Raw genomic sequence first — 25,312 nt, forward strand, 5'->3', positions numbered from 1 at the left:
ATTGAGCTGAAGCAGGAATAGGCCCATTAAATACAATCTAAGTTCTGCTCCTGACTGCTTTGCACATCCTGCCATCTGGTAGCACAAAGCCACACAGACAATTAAAGGGCGACGACTAGCCTAAGAAGGGAGTTTTCAGCAACATTCGTAATTGTTTTCGATTCAAGAATATCTCTCTGTTTCTCTGAGTCTGCTTATAGTTTGCACCAAAATAGTAAAAGACTGGTTTTGACATAATTTCACCAACGTCACGCCTTGCTCAGGAAGGGAGCATTTTGTCTGCAGTCCTGAGGTCTTTTGCTGCCGTCATTATTCCCACAACAACAGCATGTGACTGAGCTGGATACATGGCCCAGTAATGCTTAAATGTGAGAGATGGAATTGTTACGGCTGAGAGAGTTTCCCCATGATTGTGACTACAGCTTTGAGAGTGTGTGAGTGAGTGAGCATAATTGTGAAAGTGAGGAAGGGTGTGTCTGAGTTTGTGAAAACTTGTGACACTGAGCACCTTGTTCCTTCTTAGCTCTTTTCCCATTCCATCCTGAAATGCTGAGGGCCAGTTTCACTCTGGAATGAGGCCAGCTTTACAGTGAAACTGTAGATGCTGGGACATAGAACATTTCTGCCAAGGCTGCCCCCAGATTTCCTGCTGCAGCAACTTCAGAAGCTTTGATAGATCCAGTCAAATACAGGCACATTTTTATAATGATCTGCAAAAGACATGTGCATATCACTGTGGATATCTCAGCTCAGCTTTGGCTGGGCGTGGGGGGGAGGGGTTAAATCCACTGAGGGAGTTAAATTGGCTTCTGGGCATGTACAAGATGATGTGTGGCACTTCACAAGATCATGATTAAAACAAAATTTAACACCAAGTCACAGTAAGAGGTTTTAGGACAAAAGAGGTAGTTCTTATGGAGTGTTTTAAATGAGGAAAGGTGGAGTTTTTTAGGGAGGGAATTCTAAAGCTTCAGGGGCCAGACAACTGAAGACATGGTCACCAGTTATGGAAGCCAGACAAATGCCAGAGGAAGAATACTTTGAGAGAGTGAGCAATTGAGTGTCATGCCTTTCTTTCTCTCCTAGTTAAAAATCACACAATACCAGGTTATAGTCCAACAGGTTTAACTGGGAGCACTAGCTTTCAGAGCGTTGCTCCTTCATCAGATGGTGAAGGGACAGCACTCCGAAAGCTAGTACTTCCAATTAAACCTGTTGGACTATAACCTGGTGTTGTGCAATTTTTAACTTTGTACACCCCAATCCAAGCTGAAAATGTGTTGCTGGAAAAGCGCAGCAGGTCAGGCAGCATCCAAGGAGCAGGAGAATCGACGTTTCAGGCATCAACCCTTCTAGGCATCTCCAAATCATTTCTCCCAGGTTTGAGTTTCTGCTGCCTGTCATATAGTCAGGCCAGTAGGTGGTGCTGTTTGTCCTTGAGGACTGACAACTGCCTGAGAGCTAAATTGGTTAGCTTTTGAAAGTGGGCATAGTGCCCATTTCAGACTTTGTCCATTCATTGCAATGCAGGCAGCATACCAGCTTTGCTGATTGGTGCCACAATCTGTTGCTCTCTATATTACAGCAGACATTTGCTGCGAACTAATATGGCGTTCGGCATAATTCATCCCACAAGTTTGTATGTGTGTATGTGTGTGTGTTAATGTATGCACTGCAGATACCATTTTGATGCACCATGGGCACTAATTGTGCCAGTTACTGTCATTCCTTGAAGCAGCACAAATCGGGCAGTCTCTTTGTCCGTGATCAGTGCTTTGGAGTAGTAGAATCTCCAGCCTTCAATCAAACCATGGGTGAACCATTCTGGCTTTGACACCGGTCTGATTTGTTGTGTACTAGGATTTTGCCTTCAAAAAAAGTATGTGAAACACTCACCTAGGGTTTTAGCCACTTTCCAATTTTTGATTTCAGTCAGAAAGTCTTCTCTCAATAAATGCAATGGCCATGAGTGGGACTTGCCATAAAACCCCATGCTGATGTTGGGTGGCATCCTCACATCAAAGCCACTCTCCTGCACTTTTTTGGACCAGTTACTTACCTAATGCAGATAGACATTGGCAGTAAACTGACACAGTCTTCTTGGTGTGTATGCAGGCCCATGGCTTAAGAAAGGACTGTAATGTTTGACTTTTTAACTTTATTTCTTTATTTTTCTATTTTTATACTAAGAAAACTGTAGTGCTGAACTTTTTAACTTATTTCTTTACTTTTCTACTTCTGTAACTAAGATTTTGTACCTCAGTGCTTTGTACCTCAGATGGCACTGTGTGGCGACATTGTGCACTTTTCACTGTACTCCAGTACCTTGTACTTGAGTACACATGACAATAAAATCTCAATGTAAATCTAAATCTGTCCACAGCACTACTGCAAATTGTGTCCCTCAATAGTTAACAAAGTGGAAGGTTACAGATGCCAGAGTCAACATCAAATCTCAGATTAGCACATAGGAAAGCATAAGTTGGGCCTGTCACAGTCACTGATTGTTACATACAGATTTGTGGCCATTCAAAGCATATTTCCCATTCGGAGCTGCTCTGACAGGCTTAACCTTCACCTCCTGTGGACACTAGTGTTCTCATTGCTATGTCAGTTGGTAAGCCAGTGTCTTGTTTGCAGGCTTTTCTCTCGGATGTTTTGCATGGGCTGGCAATCCTGACACTCTGAGCTTCGGACTGCAAATGAGCCACAGTTGAGTTTTCCCCCTGTGCCACGGATGCTGGGATACTGCTGCCTTCCCTCACTGCACTCTGCCAACATGACAACATGATGGAGAGAGGGCACAACAACAACTTCCATTTAGGTTGCACCTCTAATACAGTGAAATGTCCCATGATATTTCGCAGGTATGGCGCTGTTATGTATCAACTGTAACCTTTTCACTGTACTCATTTGAGTACATGTGACAATAAAGCTAATTGAATTGAATTGAATTGAGCTCTATCAAAGAATGGATGGCACCGAGCCATGGAAAAAAGGCATTAAGACAGCTGAGTCTTTTAAAGAAGGATAGAGTTGGAGAGGTGTATGGAAGGAATTCCAGAACTTCAGGTGCTCAGCAGCTGAAGGCACAGTCACCAGTGCTTGAACAATGGAAATTGAGGGATGCTCAAGAGGTCAGAATGGGAGGTTTCAATTGGTGCTTTCAAAGCTGTTATTGACAGATATTTGTTGAGTAAGGGTGTCACAGAATATGCAGCAAAGGCAGGAAAATGGAGTTGTGGTACACAATTGTTCAGCAGAACAGCCTAAAGTGACATCACTGAAATCCCTCTGAAGGGAAAGAGAACCAAAATGGCAGACTTGTATCAGGGACAGGAAATTTGAGGTTTTCTTTTCAAAGTTTTTGATTTTCTTTTTCCCAATTGACATAGGATACTATTCTCTCTCTCTCTCTCTCTCTCCCACCCCCCACCCCACCTCTCCTACATCTAAAACTTCCGTTCGTTTTGGAGAAATGCCTTTAAATTCTCATGATATTTGTACAAAGATTCAAGTTAATCGCCTCGATGATGTCTGTCAGCTCTCCATGTGAAAAGAAAATCCTAATATCACTGCCCCAGTATTCAATTGAGGTGATTTGTTGCTGGACAGCTTTTCCCAGGCCCAAGGAATAGGCCTGGCTGTGGACTGAGAAGCTTTGTGTTCATTGGAAGATTGGGAAAGTCTTAAAAATCCTCCATCATATCTCTAGTCAGATGCTTTCACCATGTTGACGTCACAGACTGATATCCATATTCCGCCAACATTTATATGGCGAGTACTGGCTAAACCAGACAGGACCTGCTGAGATGATGCTCATGATAATTAAAATGCATAACTGGAAATAATCTAAACATGGGTTCTGAAGATTTCAAGCAGTGGGGCTGTGACTATTTCCTTTGGCAGCTTGTTCCATTGTGGGACTGTCTTTGGGAAGAATGATTGTTGATGAACTATCTTGGAAACAAATGGTCATTGTAGCTTTTCTGGATGGCTACCTTGTGATTTGTCATTACCAGAAAGCATCAGGTACTTTGTTCCACTGGTATCAGAATTTTATAACCATTGATGGAGAAACTTAGAGGAACAGACTGTTTACAATGGCCAGTTAACAAAGTTCTGTTGATGGAGCTCCTATTGCTAGTTTTCCTTGACCATATGAGGGACATGGATAGGGTATATAGGCAAAGTCTTTTCCCTGGGGTTGGGGAGTCCAGAACTAGAGGGTATAGGTTTAGGGTGAGAGAGGAAAGATATAAAAGAGACCTACGGGGCAACTTTTTCACACAGAGGGTGGTACAGGTATGGAATGAGCTGCCAGAGGAAGTGACGGAGGCTGGTACAATGACAACATTTAAGAGGTATTTGGATGGGTGTATGAATAGGAAGGGTTTGGAGGGATATGGGCCGGGTGCTGGCAGGTGGGACTAGATTGGGTTGAGATATCTGGTCGGCATGGACGGGTTGGACCGAAGAGTCTGTTTCCATGCTGTACATCTCTGACTCTATGACTATATCAATCAGTTTACAGAGGAACAGGAGTAGGCCATTCAGCCCTTTGAGTCTGTTCTGTCATTCACTGAGATCATGGCTGATCTGTGGCCGAACTCCACATACCTGTCTTTGGCCCACGCCCCTTAATACTTTTGCTTAACAAAAATTTATCTATCTCAGATTTAAAATTAACAACTAATCTAGCATCAACTGCTGTTGGTGGAAGAGAGTTCCAAACCTCTACCACCCTCTGTGTGTAGAAGTGCTTGCTAACATCTCTCCTGAATGGTCTGGCCCTAATTCTCAGACTATGTCCCTTAGTTCTAGAATCCCCAACCAGAGGAAATAGTTTATCTTAATCTACCCTGTCATTTCCTGTTAATATCTTGAAGACTTCAATCAGATCACCCCTTAACCTTCTAAATTCTAGACAAAACAGCCCTAATTTGTACAATCGCTCCTCAACTTAATCTGTGAAGTCCAGGTAATATACTTGTAAACCTACCTTGTACTCCCTCCAAGGCCAATATATCCTTCTTAAAGTTTGGTGCCTAGTTCTGCTCCCAATACTCCAAGCAAGGTCTAACCAAGGTTTTCTATAAGTACTCATGCACAAAAGGAATCATTATGTCCATGGGGCTTCTCAACTTGGGGATACTGTCCAGACTGTTGGACTAGGTCTTCAGGAGCTCTCTCCCTGCTCCATTTCCACTTCCGGCTTCTCCATCTACTGTCAGAGGCTCCAAGTCACCCTATCTGTAGTTTTGGCTCGAACCATGCTGCCAGTCACAAGTCCTGGATTTGATTAGATTCTCTACAGTGTGGAAACAGGCCCTTTGGCCCAACCAGTCCACACCGACCCTCCGAAGAGTAACCCACCCAGACCCATTTCCCTCTGACTAATGTACCTAACTCTACGGGCAACTTAGCATGGCCAATTCACCTGACCTGCACATCTTTGGACTGTGGGAGGAAACTGGAGCACCCAGAGGAAACCCACGCAGACACGGGGAGAAAGTGCAAACTCCACACAGTCAGTCACCCGAGGCTGGAATCGAACCTGGGACCCTAGTGCTGTGAGGCTGCAGTGCTAACCACTGAGCCACCGTACCTTGGGATATTGCTGCTGACAGCAATATCCCTGCTGACAGCAATATCCCTAACTTCACGACATTTCTGCCAGGAGACCCCACTTTATAAATATAGAATGAGGGAGGCCCGACAAAAAGCTGATATCAGGACTGGACCATACCGTGTTAAGTGAGCATTAGCCTGGATTTCCATTGGAATAAAACAAAACTTGGACAGGAGCTAGTTCTATCCTGCAGTGAATTAAAAAGAGGGACTTGCATTTATATAGCACCTTTCCACTAGACATCCCAAAGCAATATACAGCCGATTAAGTATCTTCTGAAGTGTAGTCACTTCATGGAGAAAACACAGTGGCTAATTTATGCACAAAAAGCTCCCACAAACAGCAATGTGATAATGGCCAGGTCATCTGTTTTTGTGATTGAGGGATTAATATTGGCCCGGACACCGGTGAAAACTCTCTAGGTTTTTTTTGTAACAGTGTCACGGGATCTTTTTACAGCCATTTGAGAGGGCAGACAGGGGGTCTCAGTTTAACATCTTATCCAAAAGCATGCCCATAGTACCTGCACTGGAGCGTCAATGCAGATTTTTGTGCTTTAACTCCTGGTGTAAGACCGTTATAGACAGTATCTTTTCGTTCTAAGTTTATTTCATGAGGTACATTTAAATGGCTCACTACAGTCTGAATGCATGTCTCTGGATTATTAGTCTTGTAACATTACCACTATGCCAATGTTTCTGTTAATGAGAGAGATGGACCAGGATAGGACATGAATACATTTCTTTTTATTTACAGTTTTTCTTAAGTAGCTTAAAAGGAGAAATAACCTTGTCACACGTAACTGTTCGGGCTTAACAAATCCTGCTCGAGTGCTTTAAACAGTGGCCTCTTTGAGCAATCCAGCTTCATATGGCATTCTTTCACACTGCCCATTTTCATCCCAGCATACTTCAAGGTGAACCATTTTATACAAGGAATGCCAGTGATGGCTCAGGCTGTTATTTTTGGCTTTGCGCACTTCTGCTTCTGCCCTGACGGCGATGAATGTTCTTTCTGTTTCCTCTCTTGGCCAGGCGTGGTTCCATATTTTTCCGTGGCAAGAAGCGAGCAGTCGGACACAGGGCCTACTTTATTGCCGATTGGGTGGAGGTGGTGTGTGCATAGGCTGGGCCTGAACTATAAAAGCTACTTGTTTGTCTGTTTGTGTAGGCCTCACCATGTTCGTTCACCAAGAAAAGGGGCAGATGAGGCACAAGCTGTTTTTGAATATTTTCATTCTGAAACATTTCAGCTTCCTGCGCATGAACTGACCAGAGCTTCTGGGGAAGAGGCCAACAATCAGTGTGGAAACCAATGGCGTTGTTTGAACAGGTTAGAAACCAGGGCAGAACTATGAGAGAGTCATATAGACTCCAAACGCATGAAAGGAAGACACCTCTGATTCAGGGCTCTCGCTTGCAAACTTAGAGCTGATTCTGAAGGCAGATAACATAGTTGTCATGGGCAACAGGCCTTGTAGGCCCTGTTCTCAGGAAGCCTGGCCCTTTGCCATTGAAACAATATTCATTGAATGACCTCAGTGAAACAAGGCCTGGTTCACAGCATTATTGGCTCTTTGACAGCAGACTGCTGTGACTGCTGAGGTGTGCCATGGGTGTAGGCTGCTTTTCAGCAATGAAGTAAAACTGACTCCTGACAGCATGATACGGCTACATGAAGCCCACATCAGTTTGCTCTGTGAACACTATTCAAGCCATTTGTACCCTATACTCTTTACCGGGCATGCCATAGAGTGTCCCTTCCCGGAGACAAGGCCCTCTCTGTAGTGCATCTCCCCAGAAGGGATCTTCTAGTGCAGTGGTTTTCAACCAGTGTGCTGCAACAAGGTATGAAGGCAGCTCACTTTCACCCTCTTCAGGGCAACTGGGGGTAGAATCATTGAATCCTTACAGTATGGAAGCAGGCTATTCTGCCTATCAAGTCCACACTGACCCTCTGAAGAGCATCCCACCAGGATTCACACCCCTACCCTTTCCCTGTAACCCTGCATTTCTCATGGCAAACCCACCTAGCCTGCATATCCCTGGACACTATGGGCAATTTAGCATGGCCAGTTCACCTAAACTGCACGTCTTTGGACTGTGGGAGGCAACCGGAGCACCTGGAGGAAACCCACGCAGACACGAGGAGAATGTGTAAACTCCACACAGACAGTCACCCGAGGCTGGAATCAAACTTGGATCCCTGTGAGGTAGCAGTGCTAACCACTGAGCCACCTGTGCTGCCCTGGTCAATAAATGGTCAATAAATATTGGCCTAGGCATTGATACTCAGATCCCTGGGGGACAAAAAAACTATTTCTTCTAAACTTTAGGGAATATAGGCCTGGTCTACTCAGTCTGTCCTGATAGGACAATCCCTTTGTCCTAAAAACCTGTCTAGTGAACCATATTAACCTGAGTATCTGATAGGTCTCATACTTCCAAGAAAACTAATCTCCAACTAAAAATAGTTGTTGTTTTTTCTGTGACTGAATGTTCCATATATATCGCTTGAAAGAAAGCTTGTATATTTACAGTAGGTTGTATTCTCTGTTTGGGTTCTGACTGCCAGATTCAAAGTTTGCAGTCTTAAAAATATTTATGTTCTCCTTCCTGGAATGAAGGTGAAGCATTCAGTCACGAAAATAAAAAAAACTGACGTGTAGAACTGTACCTCCCTGTCACATGTCCTGGAGATGGACCTCCAGCGATAGTACTTGAGGAGGTGTCAGCTAACTGTAAAAAGGCTGGACAAAATTCCGCGTAAGAAAGATTGGAAGTGGATGGTTGTGCAGTTAGTGCTCCTACCGGCTCCTGTGAATGGGTGTCGCAGGGTTGCTCTGGGCAGCTGTCTCTTCTAAGGAGAGGGGAAGAAGCGAAGGAGCCCCAGGGTTTAAGATGTGGCGCAGTAAAACTCAGGTGGGCTGGAATGTAGCCCGCAGTGTGGGTGCAACGCTCAGTTTGGGAGTGGGAGAACCGCAGGGGTCCTGCTGCTGGGTTTCTAACCCACATGAATCTCTTTCCATCAAATTCAGTGGAAGCACCTAAAGTGAAACCAGTGGGTGCAGAAACATGTTCATGTACTTTAGGTGGGTGGATTCGTTTTGGCCTTGGCAGTTTATGAGTCAGGAAGCACTCCTAGGTGAACGCTGGACATATGAAGGACATTAGTAGTATGGTTTATACTTTGTACGTGGGGTTTTGTTTTCTTCACTCAAATTTGTGTGTCTTTGAAATGTTTCAGTTCTGAGAGTTGCAGCTGCCCTGTGGTTGAGTCTATTGAACACAGACAGTGATACATTTTTACACACTACAGGAATCAAGAGGTAGTGCAGGAAAGGGTAACTGAGATCAAAGATCAGCCATGATCGCATTGATTGGCTGAAGCTTGATGGCACTGTCAGGAAAGAGCACAGTACTCCAGGGACATCTGTAATGCTGAATCCTCTTCACCCCAACTCATTTTTTAATAACACTGAATTCTGCTTCTTTCAACTGCCACTGACCTTTATATCTATGTGTGGCTCCCCTATGTAGTCATTTATGAAACTTCACCAAATTCAACTTTTTTGCATTCTCCCATGTCATGCCCAATCTGCTTTGAAGGTTGGGGAGGGGTAAGCTTTGTTAAGCGGTCTGACCCCTTAAGAACGCAGAGCCCCATTTGCTTTCAGTAAACACAGCCTGAGGGCACTCAGTGGTGTGTGCTGAGGGAGGTTGGCAGTTTGGAAAGTGCTGCAAAATCTACAGTTGCAAATCAGACCCAATCAGCCTTTCACTGACTGGTTTCTTGAGATACTGTCTCTGCTATATAGCATTCCAAATGTTCCTCAATCTTCTATCCTGATAAATGCACTTGCAATGGTTAATGTTTCAGAGATTTCCTGTCCTGGTGTGTGATAGCCATGAAATTTCTCTTAATTCGTCACCATTCAGAGCTTTTCCCCTCTGAAGGTATTAAGAACCAAGAATAAGCAGTAGAAGCAGGCCATTCAGCCCCTTGTTCCTGAACTGCCATTCAATAAAATCATAGTTGATCTGACTGTGGCCTCAACTCCACTTTCCTGCCAGTCGCCATACCTTTTGACTGCCTTTACGGTCATGATTCTATTTACCTTTGTCTTAAAATATTCAAGGATCCGGCTTCCACTGCACCCTGGAGAAGAGGATTCCACAGACTAATGACACTGAAAAGAAAAATTCTTCTCTCTATATTTTAAATGGGAGACCCCTTCTTTGTAAATGGCATCCCAATTGTTTTGGACTCCCCAAAAAGGGAAACAAGCAGTGTGGGGAAGATGGACTCTGGTTGGAGTTATTGTGAAATGGTGTCAGGGTCAGAAAAAGTTAACTCTGGGGAGCGTCTGAAGCACCAGCCACTGTGAGGATGTCATATTGAGTTGGTGGGAGAACAGGTCAGGATTGAGAAGTGAGATCTGCTGTCTGGGTCTTCCTCATAGTCTGTGTAACTACGTTGATCACATCAGTGTAACTTGTTTCCAGTTGCTATCATACAATAAACTACAACGTGTTAAAGACAAGAGCCTCTCCTTGTTAGACGACCAAGTGGTTTTCCTCGAGCACACTAGACCAAACAGATTCTGTAGACCCTACCTGGAAAGAGGCAGCAAGTCTACCAGAGAGCTCATACAACAGGAGCAGCAGTGGTGAGGACCCGTCTTAAAGCAGGGGCAGGGTAAAGCTGCTCGGTAAAACAGATACCAGCGGCATAAAACATGGAGTCAACTCGGGTGCAAGTTTGACAAATACATCATTTCATTTCGATTCTCCTTGTTGTTTATGGTCATCTATCACGCTGGAACACATTGCAGCTCATTATAATGGCTCTCCCCTAGGCTCAGGAAATTAATGCAAAGCAAAATCTAACTCAAACTGGCTCAGTCAACTTTTAGAATAAAGGCACAATCCGGTTGATGCTAGAAATCTGAAACAAACACCGAGAATGCTGGAAAAACTCAGCAGGTCTGGCTGCACCTGTGAACAAAGAAAGACCTGAAGAAGAGTCCTGCCAGACTCAAAACAATAACTGTGTTTCTCTCTCCACAGATGCTACCAAACCTGCTGAGTTCCTCCAGAATTCTTTGCGCATGTTTCAATGTTTTAGAAGGACGTTTTTCTGTAAGTCGAGTTTGGCTTTCAAGAATATTTTTTGATGTATTTAAAAATGGTAACCTAGTGATTACAGCTGAAAATGGGTTAGCCAACTTTTAATAATTCATCACCTGTGACTCACTTTTTAATCTTTAAAAGTGACTTTTAAAAATATATACAGAGCCAATCTCTGTGGGAGAAATAGTCAATTGCTCAGTGAATTACAAAAATGTTCAATTTAACGGCTTTTAAAATGTCTACAATTAGTGTGCTTGCGACTAAAAGAACTAAAAGAACTTCTCAATTACAACCCATCTTTTTAATTCATGAGCGTAAAATCATTTGAGCTTAGACTCTTGCAATTATCTGTACAAGGAATAAATGTTACAGAGTAAACGTTTGGCTGTTAGCTTTCCTGTCTGACAGGTGCTCGCTGTGAGATGGAGGGAGAATGAGTTACTGTGGTACACACAGCTTAAAGTACCCCTGAACAGTTGCCTGTTTTAGGTTCAGCCTGGCATCGTGCCCAGTCTGTGCATGTGGCAAATATGTTGAGCGTTAGCTCACATTAATTACACTCAGTGAGCTGAGTTTCCAAGGAACCGACGGCTATCATTCAATTTGGATTGTCTCGGTCGGTGGAAAAGCTCTTTTTAGTTTCACACATGTGCAGGATTAAATGTTTCAATCAGAAGAGGAAGAATTTGAGGCTTAATTGTAGCAGAACAATCACCTAAGATACCAAAGCAATTGCAGCCAGCTGCTCAGTATCATCTTGCTTTTGTGTAGGTGGGTGAATTAGACAATGACCACAGTGCTTTTTCTCGATAACAACATAACCAGTTCGCTGGGGTTTGTCAGGAGGCAGCAATGGCTGTTTCTGTCAAAGACATTCAGTGTCCTGAACTGTTTTGTGTTCACTTTGCATTGCTCCCTTTTAACATGCAGCTAAAGCAGAACTGGGTGGCAGACAGTTCAGGCAAAAAAAAATCAACATCTCCGATCCCTTAACTCAGCTTGGCTAATTTGTGCTGAAGGTGTTCTTCCTGCTGCACAAATGCGAACAGTGGTTTTGTTTGAATTTACGGTTTATATTCTTGACCTTTGTGTTCTGTATCATGTTCTCAAAAGCCATGAAATGCGCAGTACATGCTCAATGGGCTTGGTCAAAATGTAACTCCTGGAGTATTCAATGCTGCATTGGGACTGTTGGCTCCTTTGAGGTACTATTTTTGAACTGTCAGGGAGGCAGATCAACATTTAGATTAGATTAGATTCCCTACAGTATGGAAACAGGCCCTTCGGCCCAACAAGTCCACTTTTAGAAGTGCAGTCATGTTCTGCAAAAATGAGTCTGAATGGGCAAAATGGGAGAGTTGCCAAGCCTGGAACATACAAATGAGGTGTGAGAAAATGACCCACAAAGTTACCTGTGAAAAGACAAAAAGTGACTGAAATATGGCTAAAGAAAAGTCTGTAAGATTTTAATCAACCTGGGGCTGGGAACCAGTACACCACATAATGTGAGGCCTGATTGCTTAAGTGGGCTGTTTAAGTACATATTAGTGATAGCATTTATTTCAGAAACCTGGTTGTAGTGTCAAGGTTGAATTACAATGTGACTTACATTGAAAAATCCATATATACACTGCAATGAATTTGACAACATGTAAACAAGTAACAATCATGTTGTAAGAAAAACAAACAAGCATGTTCAACAGGGAAACAATGGACGGAATTAAATCAAACTGATATTAAACTTGCAAACCTGCAAAACATCACTGCTGCATTACAGGAACTGGAATACATACACAGCTGTTGGAGTGTAGGGGTCAGAGAGTGATGCAGATTCAATCGATCATGAGGTTGCAATTTTGCTGTGATTTCTATGTCGGGCTTTTTTTAAAAAATCCTTTCATCATATGTGAGAGCTGCTGGCTAGACTAGCATTTGTGGCCTATTCCTACTTGCTCCTGAGAAGGTGGTGGTGAGCTACCATTTGAACTGCTGCAATGCATTTGGTGCAGTCCACTGCAGGAGCTGCAATGCATTTGGTGCAGTCCACTGCAGGAGCAGTGATATATTTCTAAGTTAGGATGGGTGAGTGACTTATATGGTAGTGACTTCATGCACCCGTTGTTGTTATCCTTCCAGATGGTAGTTTCGGGTTTGGAAGGTGCTACTGAAGAAACTTGAAGCCATTTATTCTCTCCTAACTTCTAACTGGATAATCCCTTGGGCAATAAGAGCCAAGACTGAAAATTGGGAGAGGGAAACAAAATGATACAATGAGAGGAGAAAAGGGAAAGAATAAAATAAAATGGAGGACTCAAAGATTATGGAATTGGAAGAGTGTATGCGTTTATTTTCTCAAGTCCTTGCCATTTACTCAGCTACCAGGAATTAAAGAGTATATGGTCACACTGGTTGGAGGCTAAAAAGGAAAGGGTTGGCATAGAAATGGTATATTGAACTGGAAAGATGCGTTGAGTGGTGTCCCACAAGGGTCTCTGTTGGAACTCCTCTTATTTATCAGATTCACCAAAGGGCTAGAATTAGAAACCAAAATTGGAAACAATTTTGGAATTTATTGATAGAACCAAATTGCTGTGGTGGTAGATTATGCCGGAGATTGTGAAAGTCTAGAGGAGGATGTTGGTAGATGAACAGGGTGGGTAGTTGCAGTTCAATGGAGAAAACAAAATGCAAAACCATGCTTCGTGCAAGTGAGATTACTGAACATCAGCTTAAATGGAGCAGGTGCACAAGTCAGTAAAAGTCAATGGCCACCATCAGAATAGCCTGGCTCCCTGTTTTTAAATGTCGAGAATACATTGTAATGTTAACAAAAAACTGTACAATATTTTTATGGCTGAAAAGAGACTATATTTCTGAAGTTTTTCTTTTGCACTCATCAGGACAACTGCAAGAATGCCAAATTTCAAACCATAACAGAAATTTATACACAGGAGAGTAAGATGTTGGTTAATTGGACGAGGCACTGCCATAGAGAAAGCAACAGAGAACTATAGGTTCCCCAAATGTCTGAGTATTTAAAAGATGGCACAAAGCTTGAACATATTCCTTATTTTGTCGACAATGGGTTCCTGCGTATGAATATATATAGTTTCTACCAAAATTAAATGGGCAGCATTACAAGCTTGACTGATTTATCTTCAGTTGGTTATTTGTCTAGCTATTAGCGTACTCGGTACTGGTCAGTAAGTGCCCCTCAGTGACAGAATCATATCTAAACAGTAGATGTTTTGGCTTCTACTACAGTGGGCTGTTTGAGTACCATCTATTCTCTGCCTATTGTTACCAACCACAGCAACACGCTGATTGATTCAATCAGCCAATTCGTACAGCCCACATTACCGGCATCAGACTAACACTGAAATTCATACACTATGTTGCTCAGTTGTATGGGAGGCAGAGCATCTTTGATTGGAGAACGGTGTTCATTTGAACTTTGAGGCAGCTAAAACAGCCCGGAAAGTGCTCCAATCGTGAAATGCAGCACTCAGATAATCTTGGCAATGTCGGCAGCAGTGAACCACTGTCTCCCACATTTGTCAGCGCTTCCAAGGATGCACATCAGAGTGAGAAGACAAATTGCCACGGGCAGAAAATGCTCCCTTTGGACTGATGCCAACCAGAAACTGGTGCTCAGCAGATTTCTGTTTTTAAAAGTGATGTTCAGGTAACAGTCACAACAGCCAACACTAGAAACCAGAATAGTCGTTAAATGTCTGTTACTTTCTTTTTGGGAGGGGTTGATTTGTTTGAATGGGCAGCTTGTTTGCTTAATCTCATCAGTAGCAATGTGAGACTTTTAATTGGGACTTTGTCTGAGGCATCAACTCTATCACATGGTGTCACATGTTTTCTTGGTTGGCCTTTTGGGCACAGTTTGCCAGTTTCCTCAAAACTAGCTTATCTGAAACAGTGAAGTGCGGTAACAACACATCCTTAAATGTTCTTCTCCATTTTCAGTTTGGGTAGAGTCATCTTGTGGCCACAGTGACCGAGAGGTCAAGGTTCAGAGTTCTACCTTGGCCCCTCCCTGTGGCTTCGAAATCGATTATCTATTAATTTGTGGTCTGACATAATGAGCAAAAAAAAAAGACTATGGAAGTTTCTAGATTCTCATGAAAACCTAATTCATTCACTCGTGTCCTTTAGCCAACCTCTAACCAGTTTGAGCACACATGTGAGACCAGTTCCACACTATTCAAGTCCTTGGGGCAACTCAAGATGGATAATAAATCCCATTCTCCAAGAACAAGTAATTTTTTTTTATTGTTATTTTTGGTGAAATTTGTTCTCGGGAGAAAGAGGGGGCAGTGTTCAGCATTGTGGGTAGACACTTAGTGTTGGCATCATGTACTCCTCAATCAGGTATACATTACTTTGAGGCTCACACTGCTTTTAACCTGAATCAATAGGACACACTATCACTCCACTTATGCTGAAAGGTGTGCTCCCCTATCAAGCAATCTGTCTCCCACAGCAGTCTTCCTCCTTATTGAATGATTATTTGTGCTGTAAACTCACACCTGTTCTTAGATGGAGACTGTCCACATTTGTGTATCGTAGGACCCTTGTAGCCAACAGCCAAGTGATGCATTTTGACCCCGTCAGCCTGGTATTGATTTAAATGCAGGCCTCAGGGGTGAAAGGACAGTGACCTAACCCACAGCTCTCAACCTTTTCCAACATTCCCATCATTTTTAATCTTGGCCAGTGACCCTCATCCAAGTTTGTTTATTTAGAGAATAAAATGCAGAGAGGAACCTTAAAAGGAAGAAAATATGGAAAACAATTCTCTTTCCTCATGCGGCTGATAATGAGGCATAAATAAAATAAAGCCCACATCTAAGAACAATGTAAGAGAGCTTTGGCCACACTTCACAAACTAACATTAATTTAAAAAAAACATTAGTGCTGTGAAGTTACAAAGCTTTCATGTATCAACTGTTATCTCTGCCTCATCTTCCGCTTCATTGGGATTTTGGAATCTTTTCCCATCCTTGATCTTCCTCTTCCCTGGTTTCTCTTCTCGCTCGAATCTATGAGCTCGTTCTCACCAAATGATTGCTTCTCAATTTACCTCATTGTCTCCTCTGCATTTTTCAAGCTTGTTGCATGGGCCTTCACTTAGGCATCTCAATTAAATGAACCACACATGTAAGATAATGGGAGCTGCTTCACCTGGCTGGGGTATATAGAACAAGGGTCAGGGGGGAGGGAGTGAGAGGTCACAATCTCAGGAAAAGGGGTTGATTACTTCAAACTGTAATATGGAAATATTTCTTCATGCAGGCGTTTGTGAACCTTTGGATCTGTCTACTTCAAAGGGTTCAGTCATTTAATACATAAAGAGATAAATGCATTTCTATAGAGCCTTTCATGACCACCAGATATTTTTGAGGTGCTTCACAGCCATTGAAGTACTTTTGAAATGTCATCAGTGTTAAAATGTGAGAAACATGGCAGCCAATTTACACACAGTAAGCTCCCCAAAAAACAATGTGATATGGACCAGATAATCTTTTCTTCATGGTGTCGAATGAGGGATAAATATTTGGCAGGGCACTAAGAAGAACTGCCAGACTCATCTGTAAAATATTAGGTAAAAACAATGACTGCAGATGCTGAAAATCAAATACTGGATTAGTGGTGCTGGAAGAGCACAGCAGTTCAGGCAGCATCCAACGAGCAGCAAAATCAACGTTTCGGGCAAAAGCCCTTCATCAGGAATAAAGGCAGTGAGCCTGAAGCATGGAGAGATACGCTAGAGGAGGGTGGCCCCCACCCTCCTCTAGCTTATCTCTCCATGCTTCAGGCTCACTGCCTTTATTCCTGATGAAGGGCTTTTGCCTGAAACATTGATTTCGCTGCTCGTTGGATGCTGCCTGAACTGCTGTGCTCTTCCAGCACCACTAATCCAGTATGTAAAATATTACCGTGGAATCTTCTCCGTGCACCAAAAGAGGCAGACTGGGGCTTGATTTAATGTCTCATCTACCTCCGACAGTTACAACATTCCCTCAGTCCGGCACTGCAGCATCAGGCTGGATTTTTGTGATCAAGCCTTGGAGTAGGACTTGAATTGAGAACTCTGTGATGACATTCCTCTACGACACAGCTTATGCTTTTAAAATGGAGGTCGACAGATGGTTATCAAAGATGATGAGGCTAATACAAGAAGGTAAAGCTGAGGTACAAGATCAGCCCTAATGTTATTGAGTGGCAGAGCAGGTTCAATGGGCTGAGTGGACTGAGTTAAATATGATGATACATAAATTGAAAAGAAGAGAGGAGTTAATAAAATTCAAACAGTTTTGACTACTCACGTTTGAAATAAAGAACAGTATCCGATCAAATGAAACTGGAGAATGTCAGGTGACAAATCATGAAGGGTCATATTTTCCTTTCTCAGATTCAGTGTCTGTTTTGGGCTTTCCCTCCTCAGTGTCTGAATATAATGGTCAAATATGAAATGAAAAGCACTCTGTTCTGTGAGCCGACTGCTATATTTGTACACAAGCTTAGAAAGATTTGACAAAACCAGCTGTCTTTGCATTTCACCTCCGAGCATTTTAAGATAACGATGAGCTACATCTTGAAGTGCCACACAAGCTTTGTAGAGTGAACAGCTTTAAGGGAGAACCCAGGTAGACCAAGAGGGAAACTGCAAAGAATCCTGGCTCTCTAAAATGCAGAATGATTGAATGACGTTATGTAATGTTCTGCTAAAAATATTTCAAGATCTATAAACACACATCCCTGGATTCACTCGGTGTACTGGCAGCTGCTGCCTCTGACAGGAGTTTGTGTAAACTGTGGTATTTATTAACTCCTGACACACAACAGGAACCTGTCAGAATTGAATCACTTTACAGGAACTCAGCAACCCAGGAACTCCCAACGTTTTCTCATTGTTCTTTTGCCTTGAGTGGCTGAGATAGGCCTAGCCCACTGTTCATTTAAATTCAATGAGGGAAACAATTTGTCAAGAATGGTTTTTGCTTTTCTTCATCATGGCTGCCCAAAGATTGAGCTGGTGCCAGGCTCCTGCCAGTGTGAGTGCTAAAACAACTGCTAAGAGTTGTCCATCAGTGGCCAAAGTTGCCTCCAGTTGGTTGTGCCTCCAATCTGACTTAGAGCTATATTCCTGTTCCTTCACTGTCACTGAGCCAATATCCAGGAATTCCCTTCCTCACATCACTGTGGGTGTACCGTTCCGTATCACCTGTCCTTCGTGGAGAAATTTATGAGGAAAAACACCTTTGACCACAAGTCCATCAGGAAGTGGTCAGCACGTAGCGTCCTTGAGACCCTTCGGGAAAAGGAGAGGGCGGATCCTGTCGAGCGGTTCCCTGAGCAGACTGTCAAAGCCATTTGGCAGAATGCCTCATCGCCAGAACTTTCCAACAAGCACCAAGACGTGGCTTGGCTGGTGGTGAGAAGGGCTCTGCCCGTGAGATCCTTTATGCACGCCCGGACTCTCTGCCGCACCGCACGCTGCCCTCGAAGTGGCTGCGGGGGGGACGAGACTGTCACACACCTCCTTCTGGAATGTGCCTATGCAGAGGAAGTCTGGAGAGGAATGCAGTGGTGCTTGTCGAGGTTCGTCCCGAGCAGCGCCGTGACGCGGGACTCCGTGCTCTACGGCCTGTTCCCCGGGACTCACACCGAGACGAACATTAACTGCGCCTGGAGGATCATCAACTCGGTGAAGGACGCTCTCTGGGCGGTCCGAAACCTGTTGATCTTCCAGCTGAAGGAGTTGACCCCGACCGAGTGTTGCAGACTGGCACATTCCAAGGTCCAAGACTACGTGTTGAGGGACGCGCTGAAGCTTGGGGCAGCTGCCGCCAAGGCGCGGTGGGGAAAGACCACCGTGTAAGATCGGCCTGCCGAAAGAAGAACAGGGGGCCCAGACAGACGTTTTTTTTTGGGCTCTGCTGATGCCTCAGCCAAATATATGTATATATACAAGATTGGAAAAATGCACAGGATTGTAAAGGACAAGAATAAAGTCGAATCTGTGTTTGTAAATATGGACATATGTATGGCATGATCCAATGTACAGACCATCAAATCATTTATGAATAAAGTATATTTTTGAAATAAAAAAAAAATCACTGTGGGTGTACCTACACCACACAGATGACTGCAGTTCAAGGAATAGCTTGTTACTACCTTCTCCAGGGCAACTGAGGTGGCAACTAAAGAGAGTTGGTAGCTGGCAGCTATTCAGTACATCACATCATATCTGCCCTCATCAATCCTCTTTGTTACTTCTTCAAAAAACTCAATCACGTTCATGAGACACGATTTCCCACGCACAAAGTCATGCTGAGGATCCCTAATCATTCCTTGCCTTTCCAAATACATGTAAATCCTGTCCCTGAGGATTCCCTCCAACAACTTGCCCATCACTGGTCTATAGTTCCTTGGCTTTTACTTACCACCTTTCTTAAACAGTGGCACCACATTAGCTAACTCCAGTCTTCCAGCACCTCACCTATGGCTATCGATGATACAAATATCTCAGCAAGGAACCCAGCAAACCCTTCCCTAGCTTCCCACAGAATTCTAAGGTGCACCTGATCATTTCCCAGGGATTTATCTGCCTTTATACTTTTTAAGCCGTCCAGCACCACCACCCTCTGTAATATGGACATTTTTCAAGATGTCGCTATTTATTTCCCCATGTCCTATATCTTCCATATCCTTCTCCACAGTAAACACTGATGCAGAATACTCATTTAGTATTTCCCCAATCTCCTGCAGTTCCTTTCTGATCTTTAAGGGGCCCTATTCTCTCCCTAGTTACCCTTTTGTCCTTAATGTATTTGTAGAATTCCTTTGGATTCTCCTTAATCCTTTTTGTCAAAGCTATCTCATGTCCCCTTTTTGCCCTCCTGATTTCCCTCTTAAAGTATACTCCTGCTGCTCTTATACTCTTCTCAGGATTCACTCGATCTCTGTTGTCTGTACCTGACATATGCTTCTTTCTTATTCCTGACCAAAACCTCAATTTCTCTAGTCATCCAGCATTCCCAAACCTACCAGCCTTGCCCTTCATCTTAACAGGAACATACTGTCTCTGAACTCTCGTTATCTCATTTTCTGATCTTCCCCCCCCCCCCCCAAAATTTGCATGTCAATCCTATCAAAACCCTCTTGTAATCTTTGAGTTTTTTTTAATATCAGGTCAAGCCCCTCAGCCTTTATTCTTTAGGGAAAAGAGCCGCTGTCATTTCAGTCTTTCCTGATAAGTATAACCTTTCAGTTCTGGGATTATTCTTGTGAATCTTGTTTTTAACCTTCTCCCACGTCTCTATACCCTTTTTGTAATGTTGGGGTCAGAACTGTGCTCCTAGTTGCTGGAACACTCAATAGGAGGTGGCACAGTGGTTAGCACTGTTGCCTCACAGCACTGGGGACCTGGGTTTTATTCCAACCTCTGGTGACTGTGTGGAGTTTGCATATTCTCCTTGGTTTCCTCCCACAGTCCAAAGGTTTGGTGGATTGGCTGTGCTAAATTGCCCATAGTGTGTGGGCTAGGTGGACTAGCAATGGTAACTGCAGGGTTATTGTGTGAGGAGCTGGGATGCTCTTTGGAGGGCCAATGTGGGCTGAATGGCCTCTTTCTACACTATTGGGATTCTGTGAAATAGAGTCATAGAGTCATAGAGATGTACAGCACGGAAACAGACCCTTTGGTTCAACTTGTCCATGCGGACCAGATATCCCAACCCAATCTAGTCCCACCTGCCAGTACCCGGCCCATATCCCTCCAAACCCTTCTTATTCATATACCCATCCAAATGCCTTTTAAATGTTGTACCAGCCTCCACCACTTCCTCTGGCAGCTCATTCCATACACGTACCACCCTCTGCGTGAAAATGTTGCCCCTTAGGTCTCTTTTATATCTTTCCCGTCTCACCCTAAACTTATGCCCTCTAGCTCTGGACTTCCCCACCCCAGGAAAAAGACTTTGCCTATTTATCCTATATTGTGTGTATCTGTCCTACTACCCTAGCATTGATTGCAAATGAATTGTTTCTGGAAATTTGAATTGCTGTAACACATTACCTTTGCACCTTGGTAACTGTCTTAGCTGTAATTCATGTTCAAAATATAAACAAACTTAAATATTATTTCCCAAAAATACACTTACTATTTATAATATTTAAAATAGTTCAGAACAAGCTGGCTGAATTTGTATTGATTTTGCTGATGACACCAAGCTCTGTGGGCAGAGGAAGACTTTGTTTATTCATTCATGGGATGTGAGTGTCATTGGCCAGGCCCCCATTTATTTTCCATTCCATCTTCCCTGGAGAAGCTGATGAAGTCGCCTCTTGAATTGCTGCAGTCCTCAGGTGGAGGTTTACCCACTATGCTGTTAGCAAAGGGTTCTAGGACTTTGACCCAGTGACAGTGAAGGAGCAGCGATATATTTCCAAGTCAGGATGGTGAGTGGCTTGGCAGGGAACTTGAAGGTGGTGGTGTTCCCATGTATCTGCTGCCCTTGTCCTTCTAGCTGGTAGAGGTCATGGGTTTGGAAGGTCTTTTCTCAGGAACCTTGGTGAACTACTGCCTTGTATCTTGTTGATGTTACATACTGCTGCCATAATGCAACACTGGTGGACAGAGTGAATGTTGAAAGTGGTGGATGTGGTGCTAACAAAGAGGACTTTTTTTTGTGCCAGATGCTGTTGAACTTATTTAGCGTTGCTGGCAAGTTTTGAATTTTGACAAATTGCAACAGCTCATCCTGTAGGAACTCCAGTGTAGGATGGAGTGAATATTGAGCTCAGTAATTTGCAGTCTGATTGAAAAAGCAACACTGTTCTGGAAGGTGTGGAGCTATCTAAGTATTGTTGGAGTTGTGCCCATTGAAATGAGTGGAGAGTATTCCATCACACTCCTAAGTTGTTTCATGTGGATAGTGGACAGACTTTGATGCTTCAGAAGGTGAGTTGCTCATTGCAGCCTTCCCCTTTCAGTTACAATATTGCTATGGCACATCCAGATGAGCTTCTGGTCAGTGCTGATCCACAAGATGTTTGGTAGTAGAAGTTTCTGTGATGTTGATACTCCTGAAAGTCAAAGAGGACTTTTTCAACATGGACTCAATCCCTCAGGTCTGTTCTGGGATGAGGCAAAACTCAGAGAATCCCCACAGTGTGGAAGCAGGCCATTTGGCCTTTCAGATCCACACTGATCTTCTGAAGGGCATCCCATTCAAACCCACCCCATTATCCTATCCCTGCACTGTCCATGGCTAATCTACCTAGCCAGCACATCTTTGGACTGTGAGAGGAAACTAGAGCACCTGGAGGAAACCCCCACAGACACGGGGAGAATGTACATATTCCACACAGACAGTCACCCAAGGGTGGAATCGAATCCAGGTCCCTAGTGCTATGCAGCAGCACTGCTAATCACTGAACCACCATGTAGTTCTTGTAAACACTCTAGTCTGTTATATATCAGTTACCAGCCATGCCTGGGTGGACAGCACACTTGCCATTGAGTCAGAAGGTTGTAGAATTGAGTCCTGATCCAGGACTTGCACACAAAAATCAAGGCTAACATTCTAGTGCAATACTGAGGGTGGGCTGCACTAATCGGAGTGCCAAATTTTCTGTGAGAGGCTTGTCTACCCTCTCAAGTGGACATAGAAAACCTCATGGAATTATCCAGAAGAAATAAACTGTAATCTGTGAGGAGGATGGTGTAGGACTTCAAAGGATTGGTGAGCTGAGCAGGTGACAGATGAAGTTCAATGCAGAAAGCATGAGGTGATACACTTTGTTCCAAAGAACACAGAGACAGTATAAAATAAAAGATATTGCTCTAAAGGGTGTGCAGCAGCAGAGAGACCTGGGTGTACTGTATTTGTACATAAGCTATTAAAGGTGGCAGAACAAGTAATTGACCTGTTAATACAGGTCATACAGTATCCTAGGTTTCATAAATAGAGTTCAGAAGACATTGGTTAGACGTCAGCTGGAGGCTCTCACACTATGGGAAAGATGGGAATGCATTGGAGACTGTACAGAAGAGGTTTATGAGACTGGTTCCAAGGAAGTAACACTTCAGTTATGAGGATCGATTGAAGAAGTTGGAACTGGTCTCCTTGGGGAGGAGAAAGTTAAAAGGAGATTTGATACAGATTTCAAAATCATGAAAGTCTAGACAGAGCAGAAAAGGAGAAACTGTCCTCACTCAGATTGAGAACTCAGTTTTATAATGTTTTGCAAAAGAAGCAAATATGAGGTGAGAAAAGAAACTTTTTTCATGTCATGTGTAGTGAGGATAAGGAATACGCTGCCTGGAAATGTGGTGGAGACAGGTTCAGTTGAGACATTCAAGAGGACATTGGATTTTGTTTTAAATAGAAACAATGTGCAGAGGTTATAGATAAAAAACGGGAGATTAGCACAAAATTAAAATTCTTGGTGAGACACTGCAGGCATAATGGATGGAATTTTTATTTTTTGATGTTTTTTGTGAATGTGAATCCACTCAAGTGGGCTGCTTTATTGTGGATAGTGTCAAGCTTCTTGAGTGTTGTTGGAGCTGCACCCATCTAGGCAAGTGTGGTGTGTTCCATCACACTCCTGACTTGTGCCTTGTACAATGAACTTTTACTGCACCATAACCATTCTGTGAATTCTCTCTGGTGTTCTTATCCCTCGATTGACATCACAACGAATAGATTATCTGGTCATTACCACTTTGCTATTCGTGGGAGCTTGCTGTACACAAATTGGGGCGGCTGCATTTCCTACAAAAGGGGATGACACTTCAAAAAATTGACTGTAAAGCATTTTGGGACACTGAGGATGGGAAAGACGCTATCGAAATGCATGGCATGGACTTCACGAATGGCATTGTGGAATCACGCAGATAAAACCCCACTTCCCCTGAGCTTGACTATACCATTCTCATATGGGAGATTTAATCTCACAATTAATATAAAAGTTTGCATACAACACAAAACCCAGATGCTGCTGCTCTGAGTATTTATGAGTTGAACCCTGCAAACAAAATAACGATTGTGCCTGAGAGCACGAATCAATGATTATCCCGGTCTGTTTTCTGTTGTTGTTGTAAAAGTAGATTTGAGGGTATGAGGAAGGTGCAGCTTTTCATTGGCTTCACGGAGAGCTAGAGTAATGGTTCTGTGGACAGAGGGTTTTTTTTGGCAAGGCTTAAGGACTGAAGGGAAGAGAGAGAGAGAGCGAGAGCGCGCAGTGCATCAGTAGCAGAGCAGTCTCACAAACGCACTCTGTGCTGGTCCACAGAAAGAGCCTCAGTGTTTTCACTTTTCTTTTTCCTGGGAGGGCGGAGGAAGCAAAAAAAAATCGAAGCCGGCGACCCTGGTCGTAAAATGTCGACTCTCGAGAAGGCCAGAGGGAGAAAAGTTATGTCGCAGGTAACTGTTGCGTGCCGTTTCTTTGTGGAGTTTTTTTTTAAACTCCAGAATCATAAAAGCTGCAGGCGTGGGGCTAGTGGAAATGGTCATACTTCTGTGATTTGGAGTTGGGAGTGCGTGTTGCAGATCGGTGGAGAACTTTTCACAGGTCAGCTGGTTAGTGAAGCGATGGGCACTGGCGGGGAGATGTATCCTGTCCAGGCTGCAGGGCTACAACAGTTATTTCTTTGCCTTGTGTTCTGCAGAGCAGCTGACTTGGAGTAGAGAAATCGGAGGGTTTTGTTTTCACTGACTGTTAACGGGACAGCAGGTTTCCGAACCCTTCCCGCTAACAATAGCTGTATTATTTCCGAATTGAAGCTCCCTTCTCTGATCGGCTTTCTGCACTTGAGCTGTCAGTGATTTTTTTTGCTCCTTGTGCCCCAATTGGAGATGTCAGTGACATGAAAGGGTAGCGAAAGCTCTCAGGTCCGCCAGTGATGAATGATTAAACTCCAGGAGAGGTGGGGGCTTTGTGTGCGCATACTATTGGCAGATGACTTATCAAACAAGCAGGAGTTTAAACTGAAGTGTGTATGTGTGGCTCTCAGTCGGGATCCTAACAAGGCACTGGTTCCCAGGTGAATTTTTACTTTGGTGCAAAGACACTGACCCTGGAGCTGCTAGAACGAGTGTCCTTGTTCGAGATTATGCAACAAAAACTCACATTCATATAGTGCCTTTCAGGTCATAAAATATCCCTCCCAAAGTACTTCACAGCTTAGCACTGAGCCACAGAAGGAGTTATTAGGACAGTCCAAAGATGTGGAGGGTTAGTTGGCCACATTAATTTGCCTATAATGTTTCGGCTGGGTGGAGTAGCTATGGTAAGTGCAGGGTTACTGGGATAGGGTGGGGGACTGGGTCTGAGTGGGATGCTCTTCAGAAGGTCAGTGTGGACTCAATGGGCTGAATGGCCTGCTTCCACACTGTTTGAATTCTGTGATTCTAAGATGATCAAAACCTTGTTTTAAAGAGTGGCTTAAAGGAGGAAAATCTCGAGGTCAAGGGATTTAGGAAGGGAATTAGGGTCCTGACAACCAATTGGAATTGGGGAT

At 43.6% G+C, this 25,312-nt stretch overlaps 1 protein-coding gene and 1 long non-coding RNA gene across 6 annotated transcripts in view; one reads left to right on the forward strand and one right to left on the reverse strand.

The window, feature by feature from the left end:
• LOC140471293 (tensin-2-like) overlaps positions 1-25,312 on the forward strand; it is a 283,909-nt gene that overhangs the window by 54,211 nt on the left and 204,386 nt on the right. For 3 of the 5 annotated variants that reach the window (XM_072567285.1, XM_072567283.1, XM_072567284.1), the window contains exon 2: positions 10,702-10,773. The exons of 1 other annotated variant lie outside the window; for it this stretch is intronic. In XM_072567285.1, coding sequence (XP_072423386.1) covers positions 10,702-10,773 — 72 coding nt within the window. Of the gene's footprint in view, positions 1-10,701; positions 10,774-24,055; positions 24,216-25,312 lie in introns of those variants that run through there. One more of the 5 variants, XM_072567287.1, reaches the window with a different exon arrangement.
• The window catches only part of LOC140471295 (uncharacterized), a 69,561-nt gene that overhangs the window by 33,468 nt on the left and 10,781 nt on the right, over positions 1-25,312 (reverse strand). The window lies entirely within an intron of this gene.

Source organism: Chiloscyllium punctatum, chromosome X (genome assembly GCF_047496795.1).
Source record: "Chiloscyllium punctatum isolate Juve2018m chromosome X, sChiPun1.3, whole genome shotgun sequence".
NCBI lineage: Eukaryota > Metazoa > Chordata > Chondrichthyes > Orectolobiformes > Hemiscylliidae > Chiloscyllium > Chiloscyllium punctatum.